The sequence below is a fragment of the Asparagus officinalis genome, chromosome 8 (genome assembly GCF_001876935.1).
Source record: "Asparagus officinalis chromosome 8, Aspof.V1, whole genome shotgun sequence".
Taxonomy (NCBI): Eukaryota; Viridiplantae; Streptophyta; class Magnoliopsida; order Asparagales; family Asparagaceae; genus Asparagus; species Asparagus officinalis.
Window position 1 is genome coordinate 108,143,789 of NC_033801.1, and position 23,592 is coordinate 108,167,380.

General features: G+C 38.3%; 1 protein-coding gene and 1 pseudogene across 1 annotated transcript; one reads left to right on the forward strand and one right to left on the reverse strand.

Moving 5' to 3' along the window:
- Positions 353-6,334, reverse strand: LOC109820313 (annotated as a pseudogene).
- On the forward strand, positions 10,887-19,423 carry LOC109822053 (photosystem I chlorophyll a/b-binding protein 6, chloroplastic). Its single transcript, XM_020388215.1, has 5 exons — positions 10,887-11,087; positions 17,791-17,952; positions 18,047-18,084; positions 18,579-19,093; positions 19,198-19,423. Exons 1-5 carry the CDS (start codon positions 11,041-11,043, stop codon positions 19,213-19,215), a joined length of 780 nt encoding a protein of 259 aa, XP_020243804.1. The 5' UTR covers positions 10,887-11,040; the 3' UTR covers positions 19,216-19,423.

Consider the following 23,592-nt stretch of genomic DNA (forward strand, 5'->3'; position numbering starts at 1 on the left):
ACGCAATTCGGATTTTGAAGGAATACGTGACTACATGAGGCCCAATCATTTTTTGTAAACAAAGTATATATTTGTAATTAAACTCGATTCGGGTAGGGGATAGTCGGGTAGGCCCAACCCGACCATTGGTGGGCCAGGCCTACGATGGGTTGGGCCTGCTGCTCTGGTAAACCTAACTCAGCCCATAAACCGCCATCACTGTGGGCCAGATTGGGCCCAACCCAAACTAAGTTGGGTCGGTTTGGCCCACTGTTCGAACTAACCAATGCCCAACCCTACATACTGTTCTAAACGAACCAAACTGAAAATAGAATGCCATACCTAAACGATCAAATCAATATTGGCAGCTATCTATGATAAAGTACTTTCTCTTTAAACCCGTGAATTCTGTACAGGTGCTCAATCAAATACAACCTAGGAGGATCAAAAACTTCAAGGCAGGCAAAAAAATTACAGAACAAATAGCATCAACATATTTTCTTTAGAAATCATAATCAATATCTGTAATATTTTGTGAGTCAGACCTCTTCACGAGCTTTCCGTCCTCATTGTATCGGTCTAGGTTTTCACAGGGTGCTGGAAAAACAGACCCAATAACCCGACCCTCAACATACGAACACTGAAATATATGCTTCTTCTTGTACGTTATCCCCACAGAAAAATCCCTGAAGGTTACACCCTTAACGGGTATCTCACTGCTGCCCTGGATCCGAACTGGGACCCGGACCCCCTGGCCATGGACCCCAGTGAATTTGATGTCCTCAATGGCGGGAAAAGCATTGGGGTCAAACCCTAAGTCTGGGTGCTCATTGTAATCGGTTTTGATTACAATTCCAACACGAAGTATATCGAGGGTGATGTTGTTGTATGTTATGTTTCGGACATAACCTCCTCTTCCTGGAGCGGTTTTTATTCTTACTCCTCGTCTTGATTGCCAGATGTAAAGGTTCTCAATAGTGATGTTGGCAATGCCACCGGACATCTCACTGCCTATTGATACTCCGGCGCTGGCAAAGCATAAGATAAGCATCCTTTTAATATAGTCACAAAATTTCGATGGTAATAAGAGTAAGAAACTGCTTTAACAGCTGAACAGAAAACTAAGTACTCAGGAGCTTCCCATTTTGATAACAAAAACATTCTGTTAGAGTACACACTTGGCGAAGTAGGAGTAAACTGTTTGAACGGTTGAATAGAAAACCTAGCATTCATGAGTTTCTTCCCATCTTTATAAAGATGACTCAAGCAGGTTAGCACGAAGATCAATCTGATATTCACAACCGTAGTCACAGGATTTTGGATTTTGAAAATATTTAGAAGAGAGGCAGAATTGTAAAGATGGATAATAACCAAATGTTGCCGGATAAAGAACCTCCTTAAAAATGAGAGGTATTACATGACAAATAGTGAATATACATTTGGGCAAACTCCTAACATGACAAGTGAATTTGAAGAAATACAGAGTAGTTTATCAGCAAATTGCTTACAATGGATGATTATATCAGGGAAACATCGGGTAAACAAATGTCAACGTAGAACTCAAGAGTGTTCTGATGCAAAACTACTAATGAAACAGGTCAGCTAGTGTAGCTAATCATCTCTGAACAATGTGGTGAAGGATAATGTATAGCTCTCATTAATGTACATGTCCACTAACATGTGCTGCTTGAATAGATCATATGAAATCAGGCTGACAGAAGAAACTTCAACACAATTTTTTCAGTTCATATTTTCTGTCACTAATCTTCATTATCACTAATGTTCAAGCTGTTTGTACTCTGATGGCATGTAGGCCACCATGTGTTTCAGACAAGTAACAGTTTAAACCAGGTGAAATGATATGAATCACCTTATAGAGCTGCATGTCTCAGATGATTTGCACCTGAGATCATTTAATCACTTAAACTTTAAATCCTAAAATTTTATTCCAACTGATATTCCTCCTCATTGGTCTCAAAAGCTTCTTACTAACTGGATTTTCTGACTAGCCCTCTTTTTATTTTGTTCTGCATCTTTTGCTTCTTGTCTTCAGCTTTATTTCCCTCTTGCTTTTCCTACCCTTCAGTTCCCCTTTCTCTTCCATTGTTTCTATTTCTACTCTGTCCTACCTCCTCTTTCTCTCCCACTGCCACTCCATATTTTTCCTTACTTTCTCTGTTTCTGTTCTGTTTACCTCATGTTTTACAAATAAAGTGTCATACATTAGGTGTTTGCCTTTTCTATGGCACTCCTCAGCTGCGGGAAATTTAAGGCCCTGGTGCCTGATGAATTCTACTGCCCGCACCTATACAGACTGTTTTTCTCATATGTGAGCTCTATTACATAATGCAGAAACATGTTTTGGATTAGACAGAAACAGACACCAAGTATTGCTCAGTAGAAGCTCGATCCATGGGTAGGATATGGGGAGGCATTGGAGCACACAATAGAAGCAAATAAAAATAAGAACCAACCTACAGAACAAAAAACTTTGGGGTAGAAGTGGAACCATTTTTCAGGAAAACATTACACTTTCCCTCATGTAAGTTTTTGATTTGCTGAGAATGGAGGAACAATATAACATCAGAAGCAATATATCTGTATTCCAGTACTCCTATCATATGAAAATACCGAAACGAACTACAATTAACTAATCCAACTCCTTATTTCATAACTAAAAGACAAACCAGACAGGAAGCAGACAGGACAAACAGGAACCATGGCTTGTAAAAGCATCCAGTTTGTAAGTTAATGTCACATGTATGTCTTCCTGTTCTCAAAAGTAACTTCACATGCATATGGAGGTGAAATAATTTAGAAATACTAACCTCACAACAGAGCGAACAGTTACATTACGAATTAAGATATTGCTAGATGGTCGCATATGCAAGTACCATATTGATCCCAACCGCTGCTTTATCAGCTATTCCATCATGCCCCAACACATATATAACAATTCTCTATCACCATATTCTGACAAGAATCTACATGACCATAACAAATGGTTAAAGGAGTTATGTTACATGCTTATAAATGTAGGACATATGTAGAATACAGAGCAATATTTGTTTCTCGAAGACATGCAAAACTAACAAAGTACTTAGAAAACCAATAAATATTAATTCAAGAATGCATCTGGTGGCATAGGATTATTCAGCAAAAGGAAGGAAGGTCAGCATAAGACCGGGCTTCAGAATGTGGCAAATAGTAATTTTGGGAGTTGAAGTAATATTAATGTGAACATATCAGAAGCAAACAGAATGAACCAGTAAAAAGAATGAGCCCTTCTTATAGAATTGCAATTTTTACAGAGGCATATGTAGGGTACTGGCAACAAATAGGGACGGTAAGTGGAGAATCAGGTAGGATCAGAAGATCAAAGATGGAACCTTACCTGGATCTATACCATCTGTGTTTGGAGCTCCATTAACAGGAGCCAAAATTGTCAGATGGCTGATAGTTACGTTCTTGCAATCATAAGGATGGAGCGTCCAGAAAGGAGAATTACGCAGTGTTATGTTCGAAATTACTATGTCCCTTGACCACATTAACTGCACAAGGGGGCCCCTAGTATAGTTAAGAAGTTTCCCCTTGTACTTTGACCACCATGACTGACCTTGCCCATCGATGGTGCCATTACGCCCTGTCAGGCAAATAAAGGAGATTTAATGAAGAATTACAACATATTCCGACTCACTTAAAATATCAAGAACTTCATTTAAAAATCAAGTGTCAAAAAAAATGAGAGCCAAGAATCATATAAAAGCAACCATGGCAGAGTAATCAGTAATTTTATGAGACAACATGCCGAAGTTCTAGCTTATGATATACTTCCACATCCCAACATTAGGGATTTGATCCAATGCATTATAAAACTATGAAAAATTATAAGAAAAAAAAACTCAATCAAAAAACTTCAATGTGAAAAAAACTAAATTTCCTCCTTGAGTAATCAAAGTACAGAGAATCAAATATATCTTATCCTTAAATTACTGTCTGTAGCTGCTGAAGTACATTATTCAAGAATTAAATAAAAGCAGATACCAAGGTTTCTAAATATACACAAACCAGTCTAGTCATCAAAATCCCAAGAACAGACACTTTTTAGTCTATAAAATATTATGGTGAGGAAATTCTGATATCATGGCTTGCAATTGTCAATAGCAAGTCTTCAACACATTGAATAAAATACGGGACAGTAACATAAGGAATGTAGAAAGAGTGAAAATTAAAACCAAAATTTTCATAATGTTCAGACATAAAAAGCTTATGCAATTTGGTATAACTTGAACAAATCTTAGAGTTGGAGCAAGAGGAATAATTGGCAAACTATATGTATTTACCTGTTATCACAACATCCTTAAGATTTTGACCATGGACAAGACTTCCATATCGAGGACCTAAATGTTCCCTTCCCACCCCATATGATGGCAACGGAGGCATTAATGGCCAGTATTTTTCATCCTGACACAATGCACAAACTATAAAAGTAAGAATATTTGTTATCGAAACATGTAGATTATGATCCTTCCATCTCCATACAACGAAAAAATAAGAAACACAATAACTACATGAACTACAAGAATAGAAAAAAATAAGAAACAAAAGAACCCACGTCTCGAACTTTTCACATGTTAAAAAGGAATAAAATACACTAGTTTCATAGCTATTATTTCACTATCATAAACTTTTTTCACGAAGATCATAACAACGTCATTTCTTCTTACATTGACCCATTTCTTTAATTAAAAAAAAAGACCTTTTCAAACATTAAAGTTGTGCACAACCATTCTGATCTCAAATTTTCCTAATTATCCCCAAATACGATGAACCATGTGCTTTCCACAAACTATCATAAACTTTTTAAATTAGAGAAAACTATCATGAACTATTTTCAAAAAAATGTCATACATGACAGAAGTCGAGTAAGTGGTCATGTTCACATGATATGTTTTCGACTATTTTCCCCCCGTTTACTTTTATATCTTCTATATTACCCTTATAAATATATATTCTATATCACCCTTATAAACTTGGTGGGTCGATAGATATAAGGCTAAATAGCACTTAAATACCTTATAATTTCCATAACTTTGCAATTATATACCCAACTTTTTTGACATCTAAATAACCTATTATTTTTTTTAAGTTACCACGTAACTACCTTTTGCTAATCAACCATTGCAATATTCCCCAACGTATTCCAATGTAACGTTCACATGTTAAAAATGGCCAAGTACACCCTTAAAGTTGACTGTATTAACTAAAACATTCATCTTACTGTGCTGGAAAATATGTTGAGAGATATGTTTAACGTGCTACACTGCGGGTAAGATGTTTTTTTCTATAATTTTGCAAATATCCTGAACCAATAACAGCAAACTTTCAAATAGAAATCTGAGTCCTAAACCAATTACACCTTAATTGAAATTCTAGAAAACACACCAAAAACACCCCTTTAGATGTTTAGCTGAAAATTCTCCTTCCATCATTCAAGACCTAATGGTCTTAAGTGTGGTATTTTAACTCAATGTGGTTGGTTTGAGGGTTACATAAGTTTAAAAAAACGTGATTAAGATACCAATTTTCCAAGGAAACCCATCATCTATCCCCATCTTTTTCATGAAACCCCTGATCTAAAATCTGACACTTTTAAAAACTATTATAGATTAGGGCTTTCTTGTGGAACTTAACAGATAAAGGGATTTCTTGAAAAACTGGGCACATATGAAGGCTGTTCTTATAACTTTAGGAAATTCACCCAAACAAGTTCTCACCTGAACTCCAAGGATCACGGCCCCCTCAGCAAGATACAGCGTCATATGACTCGTCAAATTAAACGGCGCCGTTAACCAGACCCCAGGCTGGACATTAAGCTGCCCTCCCCCTCTCCTCGCAATCTCCTCCACCGCCCTCTCGAACGCCGCCGTGTTCACCGTCCTTCCGTTCCCAACCGCCCCAAACTCCGTCAAGTTGAACATCGGCGACCTCAATCTCGGTATCGGATCGTGATTGTCAAAAGATCCGAAGATCCGGATCCCCGTATCGGAGCTCGTTTGCCAGATGAAGACGGATCCGAACCCGATTACCCAGAGGATGGTGAGGGCGGTCACTGGGGAGGAGATGATCCATTGGATGAAGCGGCGGATTTTGAGAAGGAGAAGATCTCGACCATGGCGAGGGGGATCAGAGGAGTTTTGGGGGAATCAGGGTTAGGGTTAGGGTTAGGGTTTTGGGGAGGGGCATTTTAAAAAAGGCGGGGCTTTTCCGGGGCACTGAACTGCAGTGGAGTGGTTTAGAAGTGAAGGGATGTCGAGGGGAGAGGGTGGATCGGGATCGAAGAGGAAATTGGCAGAAAGGGGTAATTACTGAGATGACGGACTTAATTTCAGATAAGCCCCTCAAAAATACTTATTTCTCCCTCCATCTATTATTTTAATCTAGACCTCAAAGATTTACCTTATGGCTTGTTTGGATTTGCACCTAGTAAAGGGAAGTAAATGAAATAAATTAAGCTAAGAGAATGTAAGGAAATATAGAAAACTTGTTTGAGAAATTCGTAAGGAGAGTCAAGGGAAATTTATTTCACGTCATTTGGAAAGTCTAATAAAGTAAATGGGGTGTAAGTGAATATATGTAAATTTACATAAATATCTTACATGTTATTTCACTCCTTTGAATCTCCTCTTGATATAGGGGGGTTAAAGTGTCTTTGTCTAATATTCTCTTTTTTAAGAGTTGCACTCTCATACCTTCCCCTCCGTTGCACCCCAATTTTGGGGAACAAAATCTAAAGTTTTTCCCTCTTCATTACCTTAACTTTTCCCTTATTAACTATCTCAAATAACGGTAATGCATCATTTACCTTCCCTTTACTCACATTATCCCCAATCCAAATAAACCCTTGCATTTTTGTTAGGCTTAATTGCACTTAAATACCATATAGTTTTCCTAGTGTTGCACTTACATATTACTTATTTTTGACAGTACTTAAATAGTCTAGAGATTTTAAAACTTTCACTTGTATATCCTCACTTGTTTTTTATATCACTTATAAAGTTAGAAGTTTTTTAAACTTGTATTGACTTGTATTTAAATAATACAAAGTTTCTAAAGTTGGCACTTGAATATCGTAAAGTTTTTAATATTTTCACTTAAATACCCTCAAGTGTGCATGACTAAAGGCATAAAATGCAGTTTTAAAAAATTTGGATATTTTAAGTGTAAGATTTTAAGAACTTTAATGTATATAAATGTTGTCAAAATAAGAGCTAGAATATCAAATTAGCTCATGAAGTGACATTCATTTTCTGATAAGGCCAAAAAATGACATCGACAATAATAAGACCTAGAAATTGACACACATAACGAATAAAATCTACTCCGATCGCCAAAAATTTGATTTGAGTAGTGAACTTAAGGATTTTTACATAATATCCCTCAAATATCCTACACTTACATATTTGCCCTCTAAAATTAAATATTTGCAAAAAACACATGCTTTCTCTCTCCTCACTCACATTACTCATTTTCTCAACCTCTCTCCTCACTCCCCTCACTATCCTCATCTCCTTCTCTTCTCTTCCTCCACTCCCTCCTTCGCTTTTGGCTAATGTCTGAGGAAGAGAGGAGAGAAAGGAATTGAGAGGATAAGGGAAGGAATGTGAGATGACAGAGGAGAGAGAGGTTAAGAAAAGAGGTAAGGTTGGAGAACGAGGGAGAGGCTAAGGTGAGGATGAGGATCTTGGGGAGGAGGAAAGAGGAGAGGAGTGGGAGAGGGGAGGAGAGGAGGATGAAGGAGATGGTTGTGGGGGTAATTTTTTTATTACAAATATTTGAATTTTGGAAGGCAAATCTATAAGTGTGGAATATTCAAGGGGTATATATATGTGTGTGTCTATGTGTGTGTGTGTTTGTGTGTGTGTATTTATATATATATATAAGCAAAAATACTTAATTTTCACTCTCAAAATAAAAATATGATGATTGTAGTAAGCCTCATTGGTTAAGTATCAATTTTTAGGTTTTTGTTGTCACTGGCATCAACTTTTAGGCCTTATTGGAAAAAGGCTATAGGCTAATCTGGCATATTACACTCAAAACAAGTAAGAGTATAAGTGCAAGTTTTCAAACTTTAGATATATAAGTGTGCCCAAAACAAGTGAGGGTATATAAGTGCAAAGCAGGGGTCTACATGATATTTAAGTGGAATTAAGCATTTCTATTAATTCCTCAATCTATTATTTTTAATCTACGAAACTCCCTAAAATTCTAGAAACAAAAAAATTGCAATTAATGGGAGAAAATGTGATTTTTTTTAATGCAATATGAATTATTTCTAGAAAGTTAAGGGTCAATATCTTTGTGGATATTACTTTTTTTAAGGACAATTTGTAAATGAGTAATTTGTAGATTTTTGTCCCACCGACCAATGATATTTGGTAAAGTGTGCCTTTGTTAGATGTGGTAGGTTTGTTGAATTGACCTCACAACATCGTTGAAAACTATATCACTTCACCGAACACACACCAAACACATCAAGTTTCAGTAACAGATCGAATATTAGGTTTTATGTCCAACTTTTCAATTAAAAGACTCTTAATTAAGAGAACTAAAGAATGCTATTATTTTCTCATTCTCTCATAAGACTACAATATAGAGGTCAAGATAAAAATTGCTCAAGAAAACAAAATGAACACGCTCTTTTAGCGATTAAAGATTTAAGCTTTAGTCAGTTTGAATCTCTCTCCACTTAGTTTGGTTCTTATTACAACTTCAGATGATGCCTAATTCATTGACTTGCTGACACGAGCCTTGATTTCTAAAATAAATTATCTTAAAGTTTCTGTTATTAGATACATCTAGTCAAAATTTGTTGTGCTTGATCAATCCATTGATAAGTCCAGACCTAATCTCCCTTTTTAAATTTCTGGTAGCAAATATGGAGTGACATATAATATTGCAAAGCTTATTTAATTTTTTTTTTTAAATTACGAAGTGGTAAGTTTGGTAGTTAAGCTTTCCTTTTTTGAAGGTTCTAATTATGGACGGAATCAAAATTGTTTACCGATTGGCTTTAGGATGCTCTTGTGTTTGTTACAGAGTGAGAAGTATTAAACAGTCAACATATAATTAAGTTGAGAATTATTTCAGGGGATAGGGACAAGTAGTTGATAGTGAACATCACATTTTATGCGTCGTTATATCTTTTCCTTGGCCTTTTAAAAAAAAAGTTGAGAGATGGAAGTGCAAATTTCACAAGAATACGATGAACTCTGGGATGTTTCGCACAAAAGCAACAATACACTTCTCTAAAGGCTTGGTGGGAGGAATAGAGCAGGGTAGGTAACAGGAGGGGAGGTGCAATGAGGTGGAGGAACGTACATTCTTTTAAGCCTTTGTTTAATTGAAGGGGAGGAGAGGGAGGTGGTGAAATTTTAGTTCATTTTGTGATGTTTCTTTCCTTCCCTTCCCTCCCCTCCCCTCACCTCACTCTACCTCTCCCTCTAAAAATTTTCTACCAAAAACAAAAATAATTTTTTGTCCTTCTCCTTCCCCCTCATCTTTCCTCCTACCAAACCAAGCCTAATGCTATGTTTGGGAGTTGAACTTAAATTATGTTGTTTGGGGGTTCTAATTATGGGAAGGGAAGGAAAGTAAATGAATTTTAGTCATTGATTTATTATAATAGAGAGTCAAGATATTTCTTTTATTATGAAATTTTCTTTTCTTTTCCTTCCCCTCTTCTACCCCCAATTTGGAGGGGAACAAAATTGAATCTTTTTCCGCCTTACTTCCCTTCACTTACCTCTCTTTAAAAAAAAAAATTTCCAAACAAAGTAACTCTCTTTTTCCCTTCCCTTACCTCCATTACCCTCCATCCAAACATAGTGTAAATGTTTAGAGGAAACTAGCATGAATTTTTTTTACTAGCTACTAGGACCGATAGGAGTTATGGTGAGCTTCAAGTGTTTTAAACTAATTTATTGTAATTCATATCCTTCTTTTGTAAATACTTTTGATTAATATATATGACAGGGTATATCCCTTGTTTTCCTTAAAAAAAAGTGTTTTAAAAAACTAATGTGAACTACAATAAATTAGTTTTATCAAGAAAACCATCATAAAATTCCAAGTCTATAAAAAACACATAATATTTGAAATTGTTGTGATTATTAATATGTGTGTATAGCCTCATATTGGATAAGATTATATAGAGTTGTGAGTTTAAAGTAGAAGTTGAGGTTAATACCTAGTGCCTATAGCCTTTTGTGATTAAAATTAGTTCGTAACTGTATTTGAGACCTATTGACTCTAAGTTGTGACTATTTCTACACCAACAAAGTCATTGAGCTAAGATTATACGGTCTAATTAATTAAAGAAAAAGTTAAGTCCAATGTGAAGTCTAATGACGTCATGAGAATGAACAATGTTGAACTATACTCCCAAATTAATATATGGGTGTAGTCCCACATTGAATTGGACTAAAAATGATCCCTTTGTTTATAAGGAAAACGGTCATAATTCTTTTTATTCCCAAACACAAAAAATGACCATAATAATTAAAATAAACTAACCTAACAAATTAAAAAACTTAATCTTTTAGATTAACAAATAGGCTAACTATGTTAACCCTTCTCCTTAATCCATCATTCTTAACCCTTTGCCAAACCGAGTCTATAATCTAGCAAAAACGTTTACGATATTTTTATCTAATAAAAGTAGTACTGATATTCTCATCCAAAGAATCATGAATTTTGTGGACAAAAGGAGAACAAATCATCGATAATCCACCCAAAGTTGAGTCCATGGGGATCCCATTAATAAAAAAGCAACAACAAGAGGGCTTAGACAAATATTTATGAGCCTTGTGAAAAATCAGGGAACCAAAGCTAATTTTGAGGTTAAGGGGGTCACTGATCCTACACCTGCCATTTGGCAACCTCTCATTGCTCTCTATCCAAAATAAGCCGTGCCGTCTCTTACGAGCTATCAAAAGATAAAATCATCGTCATCTTCGTCATCTCTCTCTACGAGTTGAACTTTCAAATAAGCTACCCATGGCATTGGCTCTTGGTCCCTCACCACTCTGCAACCCCAAACTGAGGTTAGCTTACATTCGATCTCAAATTCCTTTTCCATTCTTTCTTTCTTTTTTTTCTGTATATGACCGCCAATTGGCCAAAAATCTTTGCAAATTATTAATGATTGAAAGATACTGAATTTGTTTTCACCAATGTTATACTCGCATGTTAGTTTGTCTAGCTTCAATGTCTTTGTTCATATCAGGAGGTTGAAGTTTCTCTTGAACGCATAGATATGATTTGAATCTGTACTTCTCCGGTGCTATCTTATTAATGTTCATTATGACTAAAGTTGAAGACTATAATGTTATATTCTAAACCGTCTTGACTAATAACCTTCGCTAACTAAAAGGCCAGTTAAAGGTTGATATATCATCATCTATATTTGAGTGGGAGATAATCCCTCTCAACTCATTTATTAGTGCTACGCAGAGCACTGGACTGATATTTTTTTAAAATTATTTAATTTCATGTAACAACCATCTGATGAGGGGAGCGGGGGGGGGGGGGGGGGCTGAGAGCATGTAAATAAGTTAATGGGGGTTATTAACGACTACTATAAAGATATAGATGGGGGAGTATCCACAATTTACCCAATCATGTCGCAAGCCTAGCAATTGCTAGTTTGATATTGTTTTTCTTAGGATGCTTCTGCTTATTTTTTCAAGAAGCAATCAATAATGGTGTTTGGTGAAAACTTTTTTAACATGCTTATTGAAATTGTTTTTGCTTTTAAGAGGGTGCTTTTTGAAGCAACATAAGAATGCGTTTAAAAGCAGATTTAGCTTTTTTTTACGCTTATATACCATATTTACACACCAAACACCTTAAATATTTTTTAAGTAGTTTTCGATCTTTCGTTACCCAATAGTTAATTTTCAGCAACTTGTGTAAGTTGTTTCTATAAGCTGCTTTTATAAACAACTTATTATTAGCTCCAACACTACCAAACTAGCCCTAAGTTAATTTTTAATAGCGTCTCCTTCATCTAAAAAAACCAACATTAATTGACAACAATAATATTGTCAGCCTAACAAAACAAAAGTGGGGCCCACAAAGGCGGGCCCCACAAGAAGAAAAATCAAATTCGGTGGCAGCCATTGTTGAGAATTTATAAAGGATGTGGGTCCCACAAATATTTTATTATTAGTGGCGGGTCCCACTGATAATATTTTATTTGTGCATAGTGTTTTCCAAACACTATAAATAGGGCCCTAAACTCTTAAGGAAATCTCATCCCAGAAACAACTCCTCTTATAGAAGAGTAAGAGAAAACACAGAGAGAGTTTGTGAGAGTTCTTGGAGTGTATCTGATCAAGAGAGGGTGTTCTCTTGGATCAATTCTTTTGGGATATAAAAGAATTTGGCGTCGTTGTTGCACCGTGGAGTAGCTCCGAAGGAGTGAACCACGTATATCTGTGAGTACTCTGGTTGATCTTGTGCCTTTATTTTGTGTATTGCGTCTCCGTTAGAGGCGTTCTTATTGGGGTGTATCCTAACAACTGGTATCAGAGCCTGACTTAGAGTATATATATCTGCTTATCATATGCTCTGTGGCTGCCACTAAAAGTGGATCCTCCACATCAGAAAATAAGTTAGATTAATATTTACTCTTTTAAGGTATTGGGCACTATTCACGTGTACGGCACTATTCACTTGTACGGAACTATTCACGGATACGGTACTATTCACGAATACGGTACTATTCACGGATACGGTACTATTCACGGATACGGTACTATTCACGGATACGGTACTATTCACGAATACGGTACTATTCACAAATACGATACTATTTACGAATACGGTACTATTCACGAATACGGGAAAGACGTAATCTTTCGCCATGGGATCTACAGTTGAAGACAACAGGCTTCGAATTGAGAAATTCGGCGGCCAAAATTTCAGGTATTGGAGGATGCAAATAGAAGACTATTTGTACCAGAAGGATCTCTTCCTACCCCTCCAAGGAGAGGCGGGGAAACCTGAGAAGATGGACGACGATAAGTGGAAGGTGCTCGATCGTAAAGCACTTGCCACCATCAGGCTCAACCTTCACCAGCATGTGACTTACAACGTCTCGCATGCGACCACCACCAAGGAGTTGATGGAGGCCTTGGAGGCGCTGTATGAGAAGCCGTCTGCTTCAAATAAGGTGTACCTGATGAAGAAGCTATTCAATCTCAAGATGCAGCAAGGAGCTCGCATGGCGGACTTCTTGAACGAATTTCAGGCTGTGGTGCAACAGCTTGCTGTAGTAGATCTAAAGTTCGACAACGAGATCCAAGCTCTTCTGCTACTTTCTTGTCTACCAGATTCATGGGAGAATATGGTAATGGCGGTAAGCAACGCTAATGGCAATGACAAGATGAAGCTCGACACAGTGGTTGGGGCAATTCTGGATGAAGAATCTCGCCGCAAAGTCTCAGGAGCTGAGGCCTCTAGCAGTGGGAGTGCTCTGCATGTCGAGGCACGAGGGCGTGCACAGAAGAAGGGTAGGGGACGACGAGGCCAATCAAAATCCAGAGGGAAGTCTAAAGGGCCTAACCCGAATGGTTACGGTGAAGGGAAGTGCTTCAGATGCGGTAAGAAGGGCCACTTTGCACGGGACTGCAGAGTTACTGTTCAAGCATCAGCAGGGGATGATCGGGCTGACGGTGCAGCCAATCTCATGCACGAGATGGATTCGGATGCACTTCTCCTATCCCTAGAAGACAAAAGTGATGCATGGGTCATCGACTCTGGCGCATCTTTCCATGCAACCTCACATCAAAAGCTGCTTTCATCGTTCGTGAAGAAGGACTTAGGGACAGTCTATCTTGACGACGATCAACCTTGCAAGGTTTCCGGGAAGGGAAATTGTACCCTCAAGATGGAGGGCGGGACCACCTTGACGCTGAATGATGTTCGGCATGTACCAGATCTCAGGCGAAATTTTATATCAGTCGGGCAACTGACTGACTCCGGTTACAGAGTATCCTTCGAGCAGAGAAGCTGGAAGGTGTCCAAGGGTGCCCTGGTGGTGGCACACGGCAAACGCGAGGGGTCTCTCTACATCGCCAACGGGAAGATCGACCACTTGCTTGCCGCAGGACAAGCATCATCATCATCATTCGTCGACTGCATGACTTGGCATCGACGACTTGGCCACATGAGCGAGAAGGGGATGCAGATTATGGTTGCGGGAGAGAGGCTTCCGGGTCTGAACAAGATCGATCTGACTTTCTGTAAGGACTGCATCCTAGGCAAACAAAAGAAGGTGAGCTTCAACAAGACCGGATCGGCTCCAAAACTGCAGAAATTGGAGTTGGTGCACACCGACGTGTGGGGACCTGCGCAAGTCCCATCTGTTGGTAACTCTCTTTACTTTGTCACTTTTATTGATGATGCTACGAGAAAATTGTGGGTGTTCTTCTTGAAGCACAAGTCAATGTATTCATCATCTTCAAGAAGTGGCTTGCCTGTGTGGAGAACGAAACAGGCAATAAGCTGAAGTGCCTAAAGTCTGATAATGGAGGCGAGTATTGCAGCCAGGAGTTCGAGAACTTCTGCTCGTCCCGTGGGATTCGGAGACTGAAGACCGTCCCAGGCACACCTCAGCACAACGGAGTGGCGGAACGCATGAATCGCACTATCTTGGAGCGCGTCAGAAGTATGAGGATCCACTCCGGATTGCCCAAGAGCTTTTGGGCTGAAGCTGTCAATACTGCTGCATACTTGATCAACCGCGGGCCATCCGCGGCTCTCAATTATGGGATACCTGAAGAGGCTTGGACCGGAAAGAAGTTGAAGCTAGAGCACTTACGAGTATTTGGTTGTGACGCCTATGTCATGACCAATCCTGCAGACCGGTCAAAGCTTGATCCAAAGTCAAAGAAGCTCTCTTTCATCGGCTATGGAGGAGATGAGTATGGGTACCGTTTCTGGGATCACGATGCGCGCAAGGTGGTGCGCAGTCGTGACATCGTATTCCATGAGAATGCGATGTACAAGACCAAAGAGGTGAGTGGGAGTCAACTATCTCCCGCTCTTTTCCCAGATATTGCTGACAGTGAGGACAGCGGTGAGATACCAATCAGCATAGAAGATGGAGACCAAGAGAACGTGCGGGATGCACAGCAGCAGGATCCAGCAGAGTTGCCGATCGCAATTCGCAAAGCTCCAAGAAATCCAAGGGTGCCAGAGAGGTACCTTTCCACCATGAATTATCTTCTCCTGACTGACAGTGGTGAGCCAGAGAGCTATGAGGAGGTATAGCAGACCGGCAAAGCTCGGGGTGAGTGGGAGTCTGCCATGGAGGAATAAATAAAGTCATTGATGAAGAATGGGACTTGGGAGCTTGTAAAGCTTCCACGAGGGCGAAAGGCTCTTCACAATCGGTGGATTTATCGGGTCAAGGATGAAGCCGATGGACGGAGACGCTACAAGGCGAGGCTTGTAGTGAAGGGCTATGAACAGAAAGCAGGGATTGATTATTCTGACGTTTTCGCTCCCGTCGTCAAGTTGACCACGATCCGAACTGTGCTAAGCATTGTAGCAGTTCGAGATCTCCACCTAGAACAGATGGATGTGAAGACGACATTCCTTCATGGAGATCTGGAGGAAGAAATCTATATGCATCAACCAGTGGGCTTCGAGGAACGAGGCAGGGAGGGCCTCGTGTGTCGCCTGCGCAAGAGTTTGTATGGCCTGAAGCAAGCTCCGCGACAGTGGTACATGAAGTTCGAGAACTTTATGGAGGAGAACGGTTTTCTCAAATGCGACACAGACCACTGCTGCTTTATCAAGAGATATGGTGAATCTTATGTAATACTCTTGATTTATGTTGATGACATGTTGATTGCAGGGCCCGACTTGGCCCGCATTGAGGAACTCAAGGGGCGTCTCTCCGAGTGCTTCGAGATGAAGGATCTGGGTCCAGCAAACCAGATTCTGGGGATGAGGATCATCAGAGACAGATCAGCACGGAGGCTGAGGTTGTCTCAGAAGGCCTACATTGAGAAGATTCTTGAAAAGTTTGGCATGGAGAAAGCTAAACCGGTGGGCTCGCCGTTTGCAAGTCATTTCAAGCTATCGAAGACCCAAGCACCAGAGATTGCTGAAGAGCACGAGTTCATGACAAACATACCATATGCATCTGTCGTCGGGAGTTTGATGTATGCGATGGTGTGCACGAGGCCAGATATTGCACAAGGAGTAGGAGTTGTGAGCCGCTTTATGAGCAATCCAGGGAAACAACACTGGGGTGCGGTCAAGTGGCTTCTACGCTACTTGAGAAGCTCGTCCGACCGTTGTCTTGAGTATGGCGGGGCAGATTTGCAGCTAGAGGGCTTTTGTGATGCAGACTATGCCGGAGACATAGACTCGAGAAGGAGTACGAGCGGCTACATCTTCATCTTGGGTGGTGGAGCGATAAGTTGGAGATCCAAGTTACAGGATACTGTGGCTTTGTCGACAACCGAAGCCGAGTACGTGTCTGCAGCAGAGGCAGCAAAGGAGTTGCTATGGTTGAAGGCTTTTCTTCTCGAGCTTGGAGTAAGCTTTGAGAAATACTTCATCCACTGCGACAGTCAGAGTGCCATTCACTTGTCAGAGAACGACGCATTCCATGCTCGGACCAAGCATGTTGACGTGAAGCATCATGCCATACGGAGATGGCAAAGCAGGAACGAGTTCAAGCTTGTGAAGATTGATACGAGATATAATCCCGCCGATATGTTGACAAAGTCAGTTCCACTCGAGAAGGTGAGGTTGTGTGCAGCCTCATATGGCCTCCGTTGAGAAAGTTGAAGGCCGTGCAAGACGCCAAAGATACAAGACATCCGAATGATGCAACCAAGAATGGTGTGAAGATATGATTGTTATTCAATCAAATCTTCAAGTGGGAGATTGTCAGCCTAACAAAACAAAAGTGGGGCCCACAAAGGCGGGCCCCACAAGAAGAAAAATCAAATTCGGTGGCAGCCATTGTTGAGAATTTATAAAGGATGTGGGTCTCACAAATATTTTATTATTAGTGGCGGGTCCCACTGATAATATTTTATTTATGCATAGTGTTTCCCAAACACTATAAATAGGGCCCTAAACTCTTAAGGAAATCTCATCCCAGAAACAACTCCTCTTATAGAAGAGTAAGAGAAAACACAGAGAGAGTTTGTGAGAGTTCTTGGAGTGTATCTGATCAAGAGAGGGTGTTCTCTTGGATCAATTCTTTTGGGATATAAAAGAATTTGGCGTCGTCGTTGCACCGTGGAGTAGCTCCGAAGGAGTGAACCACGTATATCTGTGAGTACTCTGGTTGATCTTATGCCTTTATTTTGTGTATTGCGTCTCAAGGAGTGAACCACGTATATCTGTGAGTACTCTGGTTGATCTTATGCCTTTATTTTGTGTATTGCGTCTCCGTTAGAGGCGTTCTTATTGGGGTGTATCCTAACAAATATTAATGTCTTTATTTCAAAAAGTTTTGTCATTCTTCCATTCAGTTGTGTTAAGAATTATCTTATACATTAATATTGACTACTATTATATCACTCTTAATTGTTTCTTATGGTGAACACAACTCTCATTTTATTATCAATAAGATCAATCTCCAATCTCCTGCGAGGACATTCATTTTTGATCCTCGATCTCTCTTTGTTTTTCTTCATTTGATTAGTACCAAATTCTTCAAACTAGTAATTGAATATAAAAATTAAAATTTCTAATTGTTTCTATTACTGACAGGATTAGGTCTCCTAAACACCTTCCAAGAGTAAATAAGACTTTTGCGAAGCTAACAACTCGCATTGGAGCAAGCAAAGGAGTTTCAAGTGTTTGTGAGCCTCTCCCTCCAGATAGGCCTCTTTGGTTTCCTGGCAGCTCACCTCCTGAGTGGCTTGATGGAAGGTAATACAATCTTAATTATTCTCAAAATTATATATGATTAATTATCTCATGATTATTGCATGTTGATTGAATTCTTCTCTTGTTAATCTTGTAGCCTCCCTGGAGATTTTGGCTTTGATCCCCTCGGGTTAGGTGGGTACAATTTATACTTTTAGTTTCAAAATATTACTATTTTGACTCAACTTCCATACCATAGCGGCGCAGCTACTTAACGTTCATGTTCTATTTTCACATAATGCGATATTTGACTCCAGCAAATCTGTGTTTTCAATTCATTAGAACTCCCTTGAAATCATGCAATGATCAAAGTTAGATTTGAAATAAAATAGGTTCCCCATGAGTTTGAAAACTAATAGAAAAATAATATCGCCACGACTTTTGAGTCAGGACAACCAGAGAAATGTATTGCTAATAAGGTACGTATCGCTCTTACCCTCATGAGATCGCCATGTGAGTCTAGAAACTAACGTGAAAATAACCTTCTCTGAGGAACTAGGAAATAGGTATACCAATAAAGCAGAACATGAACAGTATAAATAGCTATACTCTCATAGTAGTACTCAAAATTCTATTTTCATAAAATGAATTCGTCGATATTTCTAATTATGAATTAATTCTTTAATTAGGATCTGACCCAGAGCTCCTCAAATGGTTTGCGCAAGCCGAACTGATGCACAGCCGATGGGCAATGCTAGCGGTTACCGGCATTCTCATCCCCGAATGCCTTGAAAGGCTTGAATTCATTGATGACTTCTCTTGGTATGATGCTGGGTCCCGGCAATACTTCACGGACCCCACAACTCTATTTGTGACCCAAATGGCTCTCATGGGCTGGGTTGAGGGGAGGCGATGGGCTGACATGATCAAGCCCGGCTCTGTCGATATTGAGCCTAAGTTTCCCAACCGAAAAAATCCGAAGCCCGATGTAGGCTATCCCGGCGGGCTCTGGTTCGACCCGGTTAATTGGGGCCGGGGCTCGCCCGAACCCGTCATGGTTCTCAGGACAAAGGAGATCAAGAATGGGAGGTTGGCTATGCTTGCATTTGTGGGCTTTGTGTTTCAGGCTATTTATACTGGAGAAGGCCCAATTGAGAATTTGATGGCCCATTTAGCTGATCCCGGACATTGCAATGTTTTCTCGGTAGTGTATTTATTTTCTTAAATCTTTTAATTGATAACAAAGTTTTAAGCTTTTGATTTAATTTGGATCTTCCGTCTTAATTTCGGATCTTCCATCTTGTACAGGCATTTTCATCTCACTGAAATATTCGAAATAATTGAGGAGCTTAATAGGTGGAAAATCAATGTCGCATTGCGTACGTTGACGGGTGAAGGAAGCTGAAGAGAAATTGAAATCTAGTTCTTTATCAGATTATGGTACTGCAAATATTGTTGTTACCAATTTATTTTCTCTTCCCCAAACTGTGACATGCTTGTATTTTCATAAGCTAAGTATGTATCCTAGTGCATCGATCACAATCATACTTGAATAAACAGGAGCTCGGTTTGTTTCTCAACATAACTGGTTAATGTGTCGCGGAACGGCAGAGGTAGCACGCATCTAAGTCCTATGATCCAGATCATCAACATCCCCGATCATAGATGATTGCTTGTATGTGAACCATGCCATCGGCACGCCGTCCAAATGTGTGAACGGATATTAAGGGTATCCCGCATTGAACCAGTACGTTTGTAGGCCGGGTTTGATTTAGCATGTTAGTGTTTGAGTTGAGTCATAAAATTTCCTGAATAAGTAGTAAAATTCTATCTGATAGGTCAAAAAATCATCTAAATGATTTTTTTTAAAGTTCATAAGAATAAAATAAAGAAAAAAAAAAGAAATCTAGTGGGTTCGGCTGACCAACCCAGCCCGACTCGAATGGGTCGGTTCAGTGGGCCGGGTTGAGTTGTCTTCCCAGCCCAAACACTTGGACGCCCGACCCAATCTCAAGGGTGGCTCGAATTGACTCGAATTGGATTAGCACAAATTTGACTAGCATGGTACGAGTTGATCTAGCATGGAGTAGTCGCCAGCCCTAAGAGACGCACCAACCCCCCCCCCCCCTCCCTCCTCTTTTTTTAAGCAAAAAGTAGGGTGAGGTACCAAACTGAATATATATAGAATGAAAGTATGAAGCTTACAAAGTTTAGGAGTAATTTGAAACCGAACGAAGCTGTATGGGGTGGGGAGCAGACGTAGTAGTCACCCACTCGCATATACTGCCTCGTTTTCAAGACTCCCACACTAAAACCAAAAGTATAAACTGCACTACCTACTGAAAATCAAACAGCATCAACCGAACTAACACAATCTACTCCTAAGACAGAACACCTGAAAACAAAAGATGGTCTTCACAAAAGGAAAACTTAGAAGATCCTCTAAGAGAGGCTGAAGCTAGTTTGCTGCCATGAAATTATCTCCCACTGCGTAATCCGCTCCCCCTCTGACCATTTCATTAAATCCCAGATCAATGGCTGCCTTGTGGAGCCGCGGAGCCTTTTTGCTACTCGATGCTCATGTCTAGGATAACGTAAAACGAGCAACGTTAGATGCAATCAGGAGCGGAGTAACAGGTTTGTCATTGAATATCAGATTATTACAACAGTTCCATGTTGATGCGGTATAAACATGTACCAAAAAGGTTGCAAGTGCACAACCGTGTCAAGTTATAGTATAAAGATATCGATCCCACGAGGAAGGTGTTTTTATAGGAGAAAATATAAAATCGGATCTTATGTTATGTGCGTGACAAATAGGAGTGATGAGTGAATGTGATTGTGGAGAGATAATGAGAGTGATAGTGTGTAGATCAATGTGTTTGAGAATAAATATGATCAATAAGGCAAGAAAGAAGAATGAATAAAATTGTGAAACAAATCAAAAATAAAATTCAAGAATAAAAGAAAATGTAAGAAATTAAAGATGGTGGATTCAATTATAGATATGGGTAATCTAAAATTGAACCCACTTCTTAGAAAATGGTGAATCCCTAGAGGGTTCTAGCCTAAAGGCGAATCAAACAAAATAAAAATAAACAAAAAGAAAAACTAAACCCAAGAGGGTTCTATCCTCAAGGTGAATAGTATAAGAAATTAAAATCTAACTACAAAATAAATTGTAAAATCTAAACTATAAAATAAATTGCAAGAATTAAATGCAAGAAAATAAATCTACTCTATAAGCATGAAATAAATCTAATCTATAAGCATGAAATAAATCTAAGGCAAGAGGGTTCTAGCCTCTTGGCTATTTAACAAGAAAATAAAATCTAATTATAAGCATAGAAATAAATCTAAACTAATAAGCAATAAAAAAAAATAAAAGAGAAAAATAAAAGAAATGCAAACCTCTAATTAATTCTTCATATCCATTTTCATCATCCAACAAAGAGAAGAAATATTTAAAGTGGTGAAAAAATTATTATTATTAATTGTAATAAAAAGTTACAAATTTGGAATGCCTTCTCAATTAAGAGTAGCCCTCCCCTCCAAAAGGAGTTACAAAAATTTTCACACCTCTAACCCCTCACTCTCAACCCCTATTTATAGTAAACATCAGTGAATGAGAGCCCTTGGATCAAACTTGAGCCCCAAGAATGTAATTTCGGCCGTAGATGAAATCTGGATGACTTCACATCGATACAGGCATCGATGGCCGCATCGATGCCTGCATCGATGCTGGCATCGATGCTCTAATAAGAATTCTGACTTCACAGTTAGCTTCGTCTCGTCAAGATAGGTGATTTTCATATATTATATGTTAAATTTTACCTCCCGGATTGGGAGATATCGTCGTTTCTTTGTGGCCAACTATCTTGAATACATTTTTTTTCATATTTAATTTTTTTATTTTCTCCGGCTTCTACAGGCTACTCGGCTTGATTCTGGGCTTGGGCTTTTTGACTCTTGCTTGTGTTCTTTATTTAATTCATGGGTTTTTGTTGAGATAAGAGATCTTGGGCTTTATTCTTCACTAACCTGCAATTAAAGATAAAAAACAATTATTAGTGGTATATTTATTCATTAAAAATAAATAATGAGGGTATAAAATTATAATAAAATGTGATTATCAAATACTCCCACACCTAAACTTTTGCTAGTCTTCTAGCAAAGAAAGAAAACTAAAAGAAAACCTAACTCACTTTCGCAGGAATCACGGTTGTATTTAGCGCATACAACAAGCCTTTAAACCCCTAGGTTACCCTAGTGGACGAGTTGTAGTCTCGTGAAGGTTTGCAGTGAATATACCCACAAAATTCGGTCAACTTACCAAATTAAAGAAGTTAGTAAATAACTAACTTTACTTGATAATTGAAGCTAGTTATTACTCAAGAAAATATTTTTATATATAACTCTAAGGTAAATTTTCTAGAAAACATTCTCATTATAGCAATACAAAACCAAGCCAAACTTAGAAATTTAATTTAAAAGTTTTGAAAAGAACATGCTAACTCTTTGTTTCAAATAATATTCAAGTTGCTTGATCTAAAATATTTTCCAAGACCATATATACAAATATAACTATATATAAAACATTTATTAGTATTTTTATTTTTATTTTTTTATATTATTATTATTTTTAACTCTTTATTCCTTGGTGATTTTTTTTCTACTTTAACAGGCTTTCTAAGCGACCATTTAACGAGTTTTAGGCCAATAGATCCCAACCCAATTGGGCTTAGGTCATTATCTAAGCGACCATTTAACGAGTTTTAGGCCAATAGATCCCAACCCAATTGGGCTTAGGTCATTAAGTACGAAAATACTCCTTGGGCTTAATTACTCGATCAGCTTAGGCTTTATAAGATAGAATCACCTTGAATTTAAGAGTTTTTTTCTTTTTCTTTTTTTTTTCTTTTGGTGCCCATTTTTCGCACTCTTTTTTTTGTAATTTTTTTATATGTATATGTGTATATATTCTGAAAAATATGTAAGTCAAGCCACTTTGAAAAATTATTTTTAACTCTAAGCTAAGCATGCATTCCATTATTTTAAATAAAAAGCTAAGTTAAGGCTTAAGTAAAGTATTCTACTTTGAAAATCATTTCTTAAGAACTTTATTTAGAGTTATCATAAAAAGTGAACTTGAGTAAATAACAAATTAGAAAATTTATCAAATAAATCAATTATTACATAACTCTATCAATTTGGCAAGTGACGATATTTTTATAATTTTTTTTTGAAAAAGGAAAAAAATTTGACAAAAATGCAACAAAAAAATGTAAAAAAAAGAGAAAAAAATAACTAATTCCCACCCCCACACCTAAATTTTGCATTGTCCTCAATGCAAACTCTATGATGTATAAAGTAAAGCAGATAAGAAGTGAAATACTTACATTTGGTCAGCTGATAAAAATCTGCAATTACCTTTGGTCTGAGGAGGATGGAATCAAAAATTTCTTCTTCTTTCTTTTTTTTTCTTTTTTTTTCTTTTTTTTCTTTTTTTTCTTTTTTTTCTTTTTTTTCTTTTATTTTTATTTTTTTTCAACTGAATAAGAAACTCTCGAATGAGAGAAGAATAAATTCTTTTTATTATTCTAAAATAAACAAAACAAATAATGTAGAATGAAGTGTTCAACACGAAGAGCTCGTATTCTACATTGAATCCTACCTTATTGTTGAAAATTCTTCCCCGGATTT

Bases quoted from the DNA above. Each gene is read 5' to 3' on its own strand.
- LOC109822053 (XM_020388215.1), top strand. From the start codon at position 11,041: ATGGCATTGGCTCTTGGTCCCTCACCACTCTGCAACCCCAAACTGAG. The intron at 11,088-17,790 runs GTTAGCTTACAT...TATTACTGACAG, and splicing joins CTCTGCAACCCCAAACTGAG to GATTAGGTCTCCTAAACACC. The intron at 17,953-18,046 runs GTAATACAATCT...TTAATCTTGTAG, and splicing joins CCTGAGTGGCTTGATGGAAG to CCTCCCTGGAGATTTTGGCT.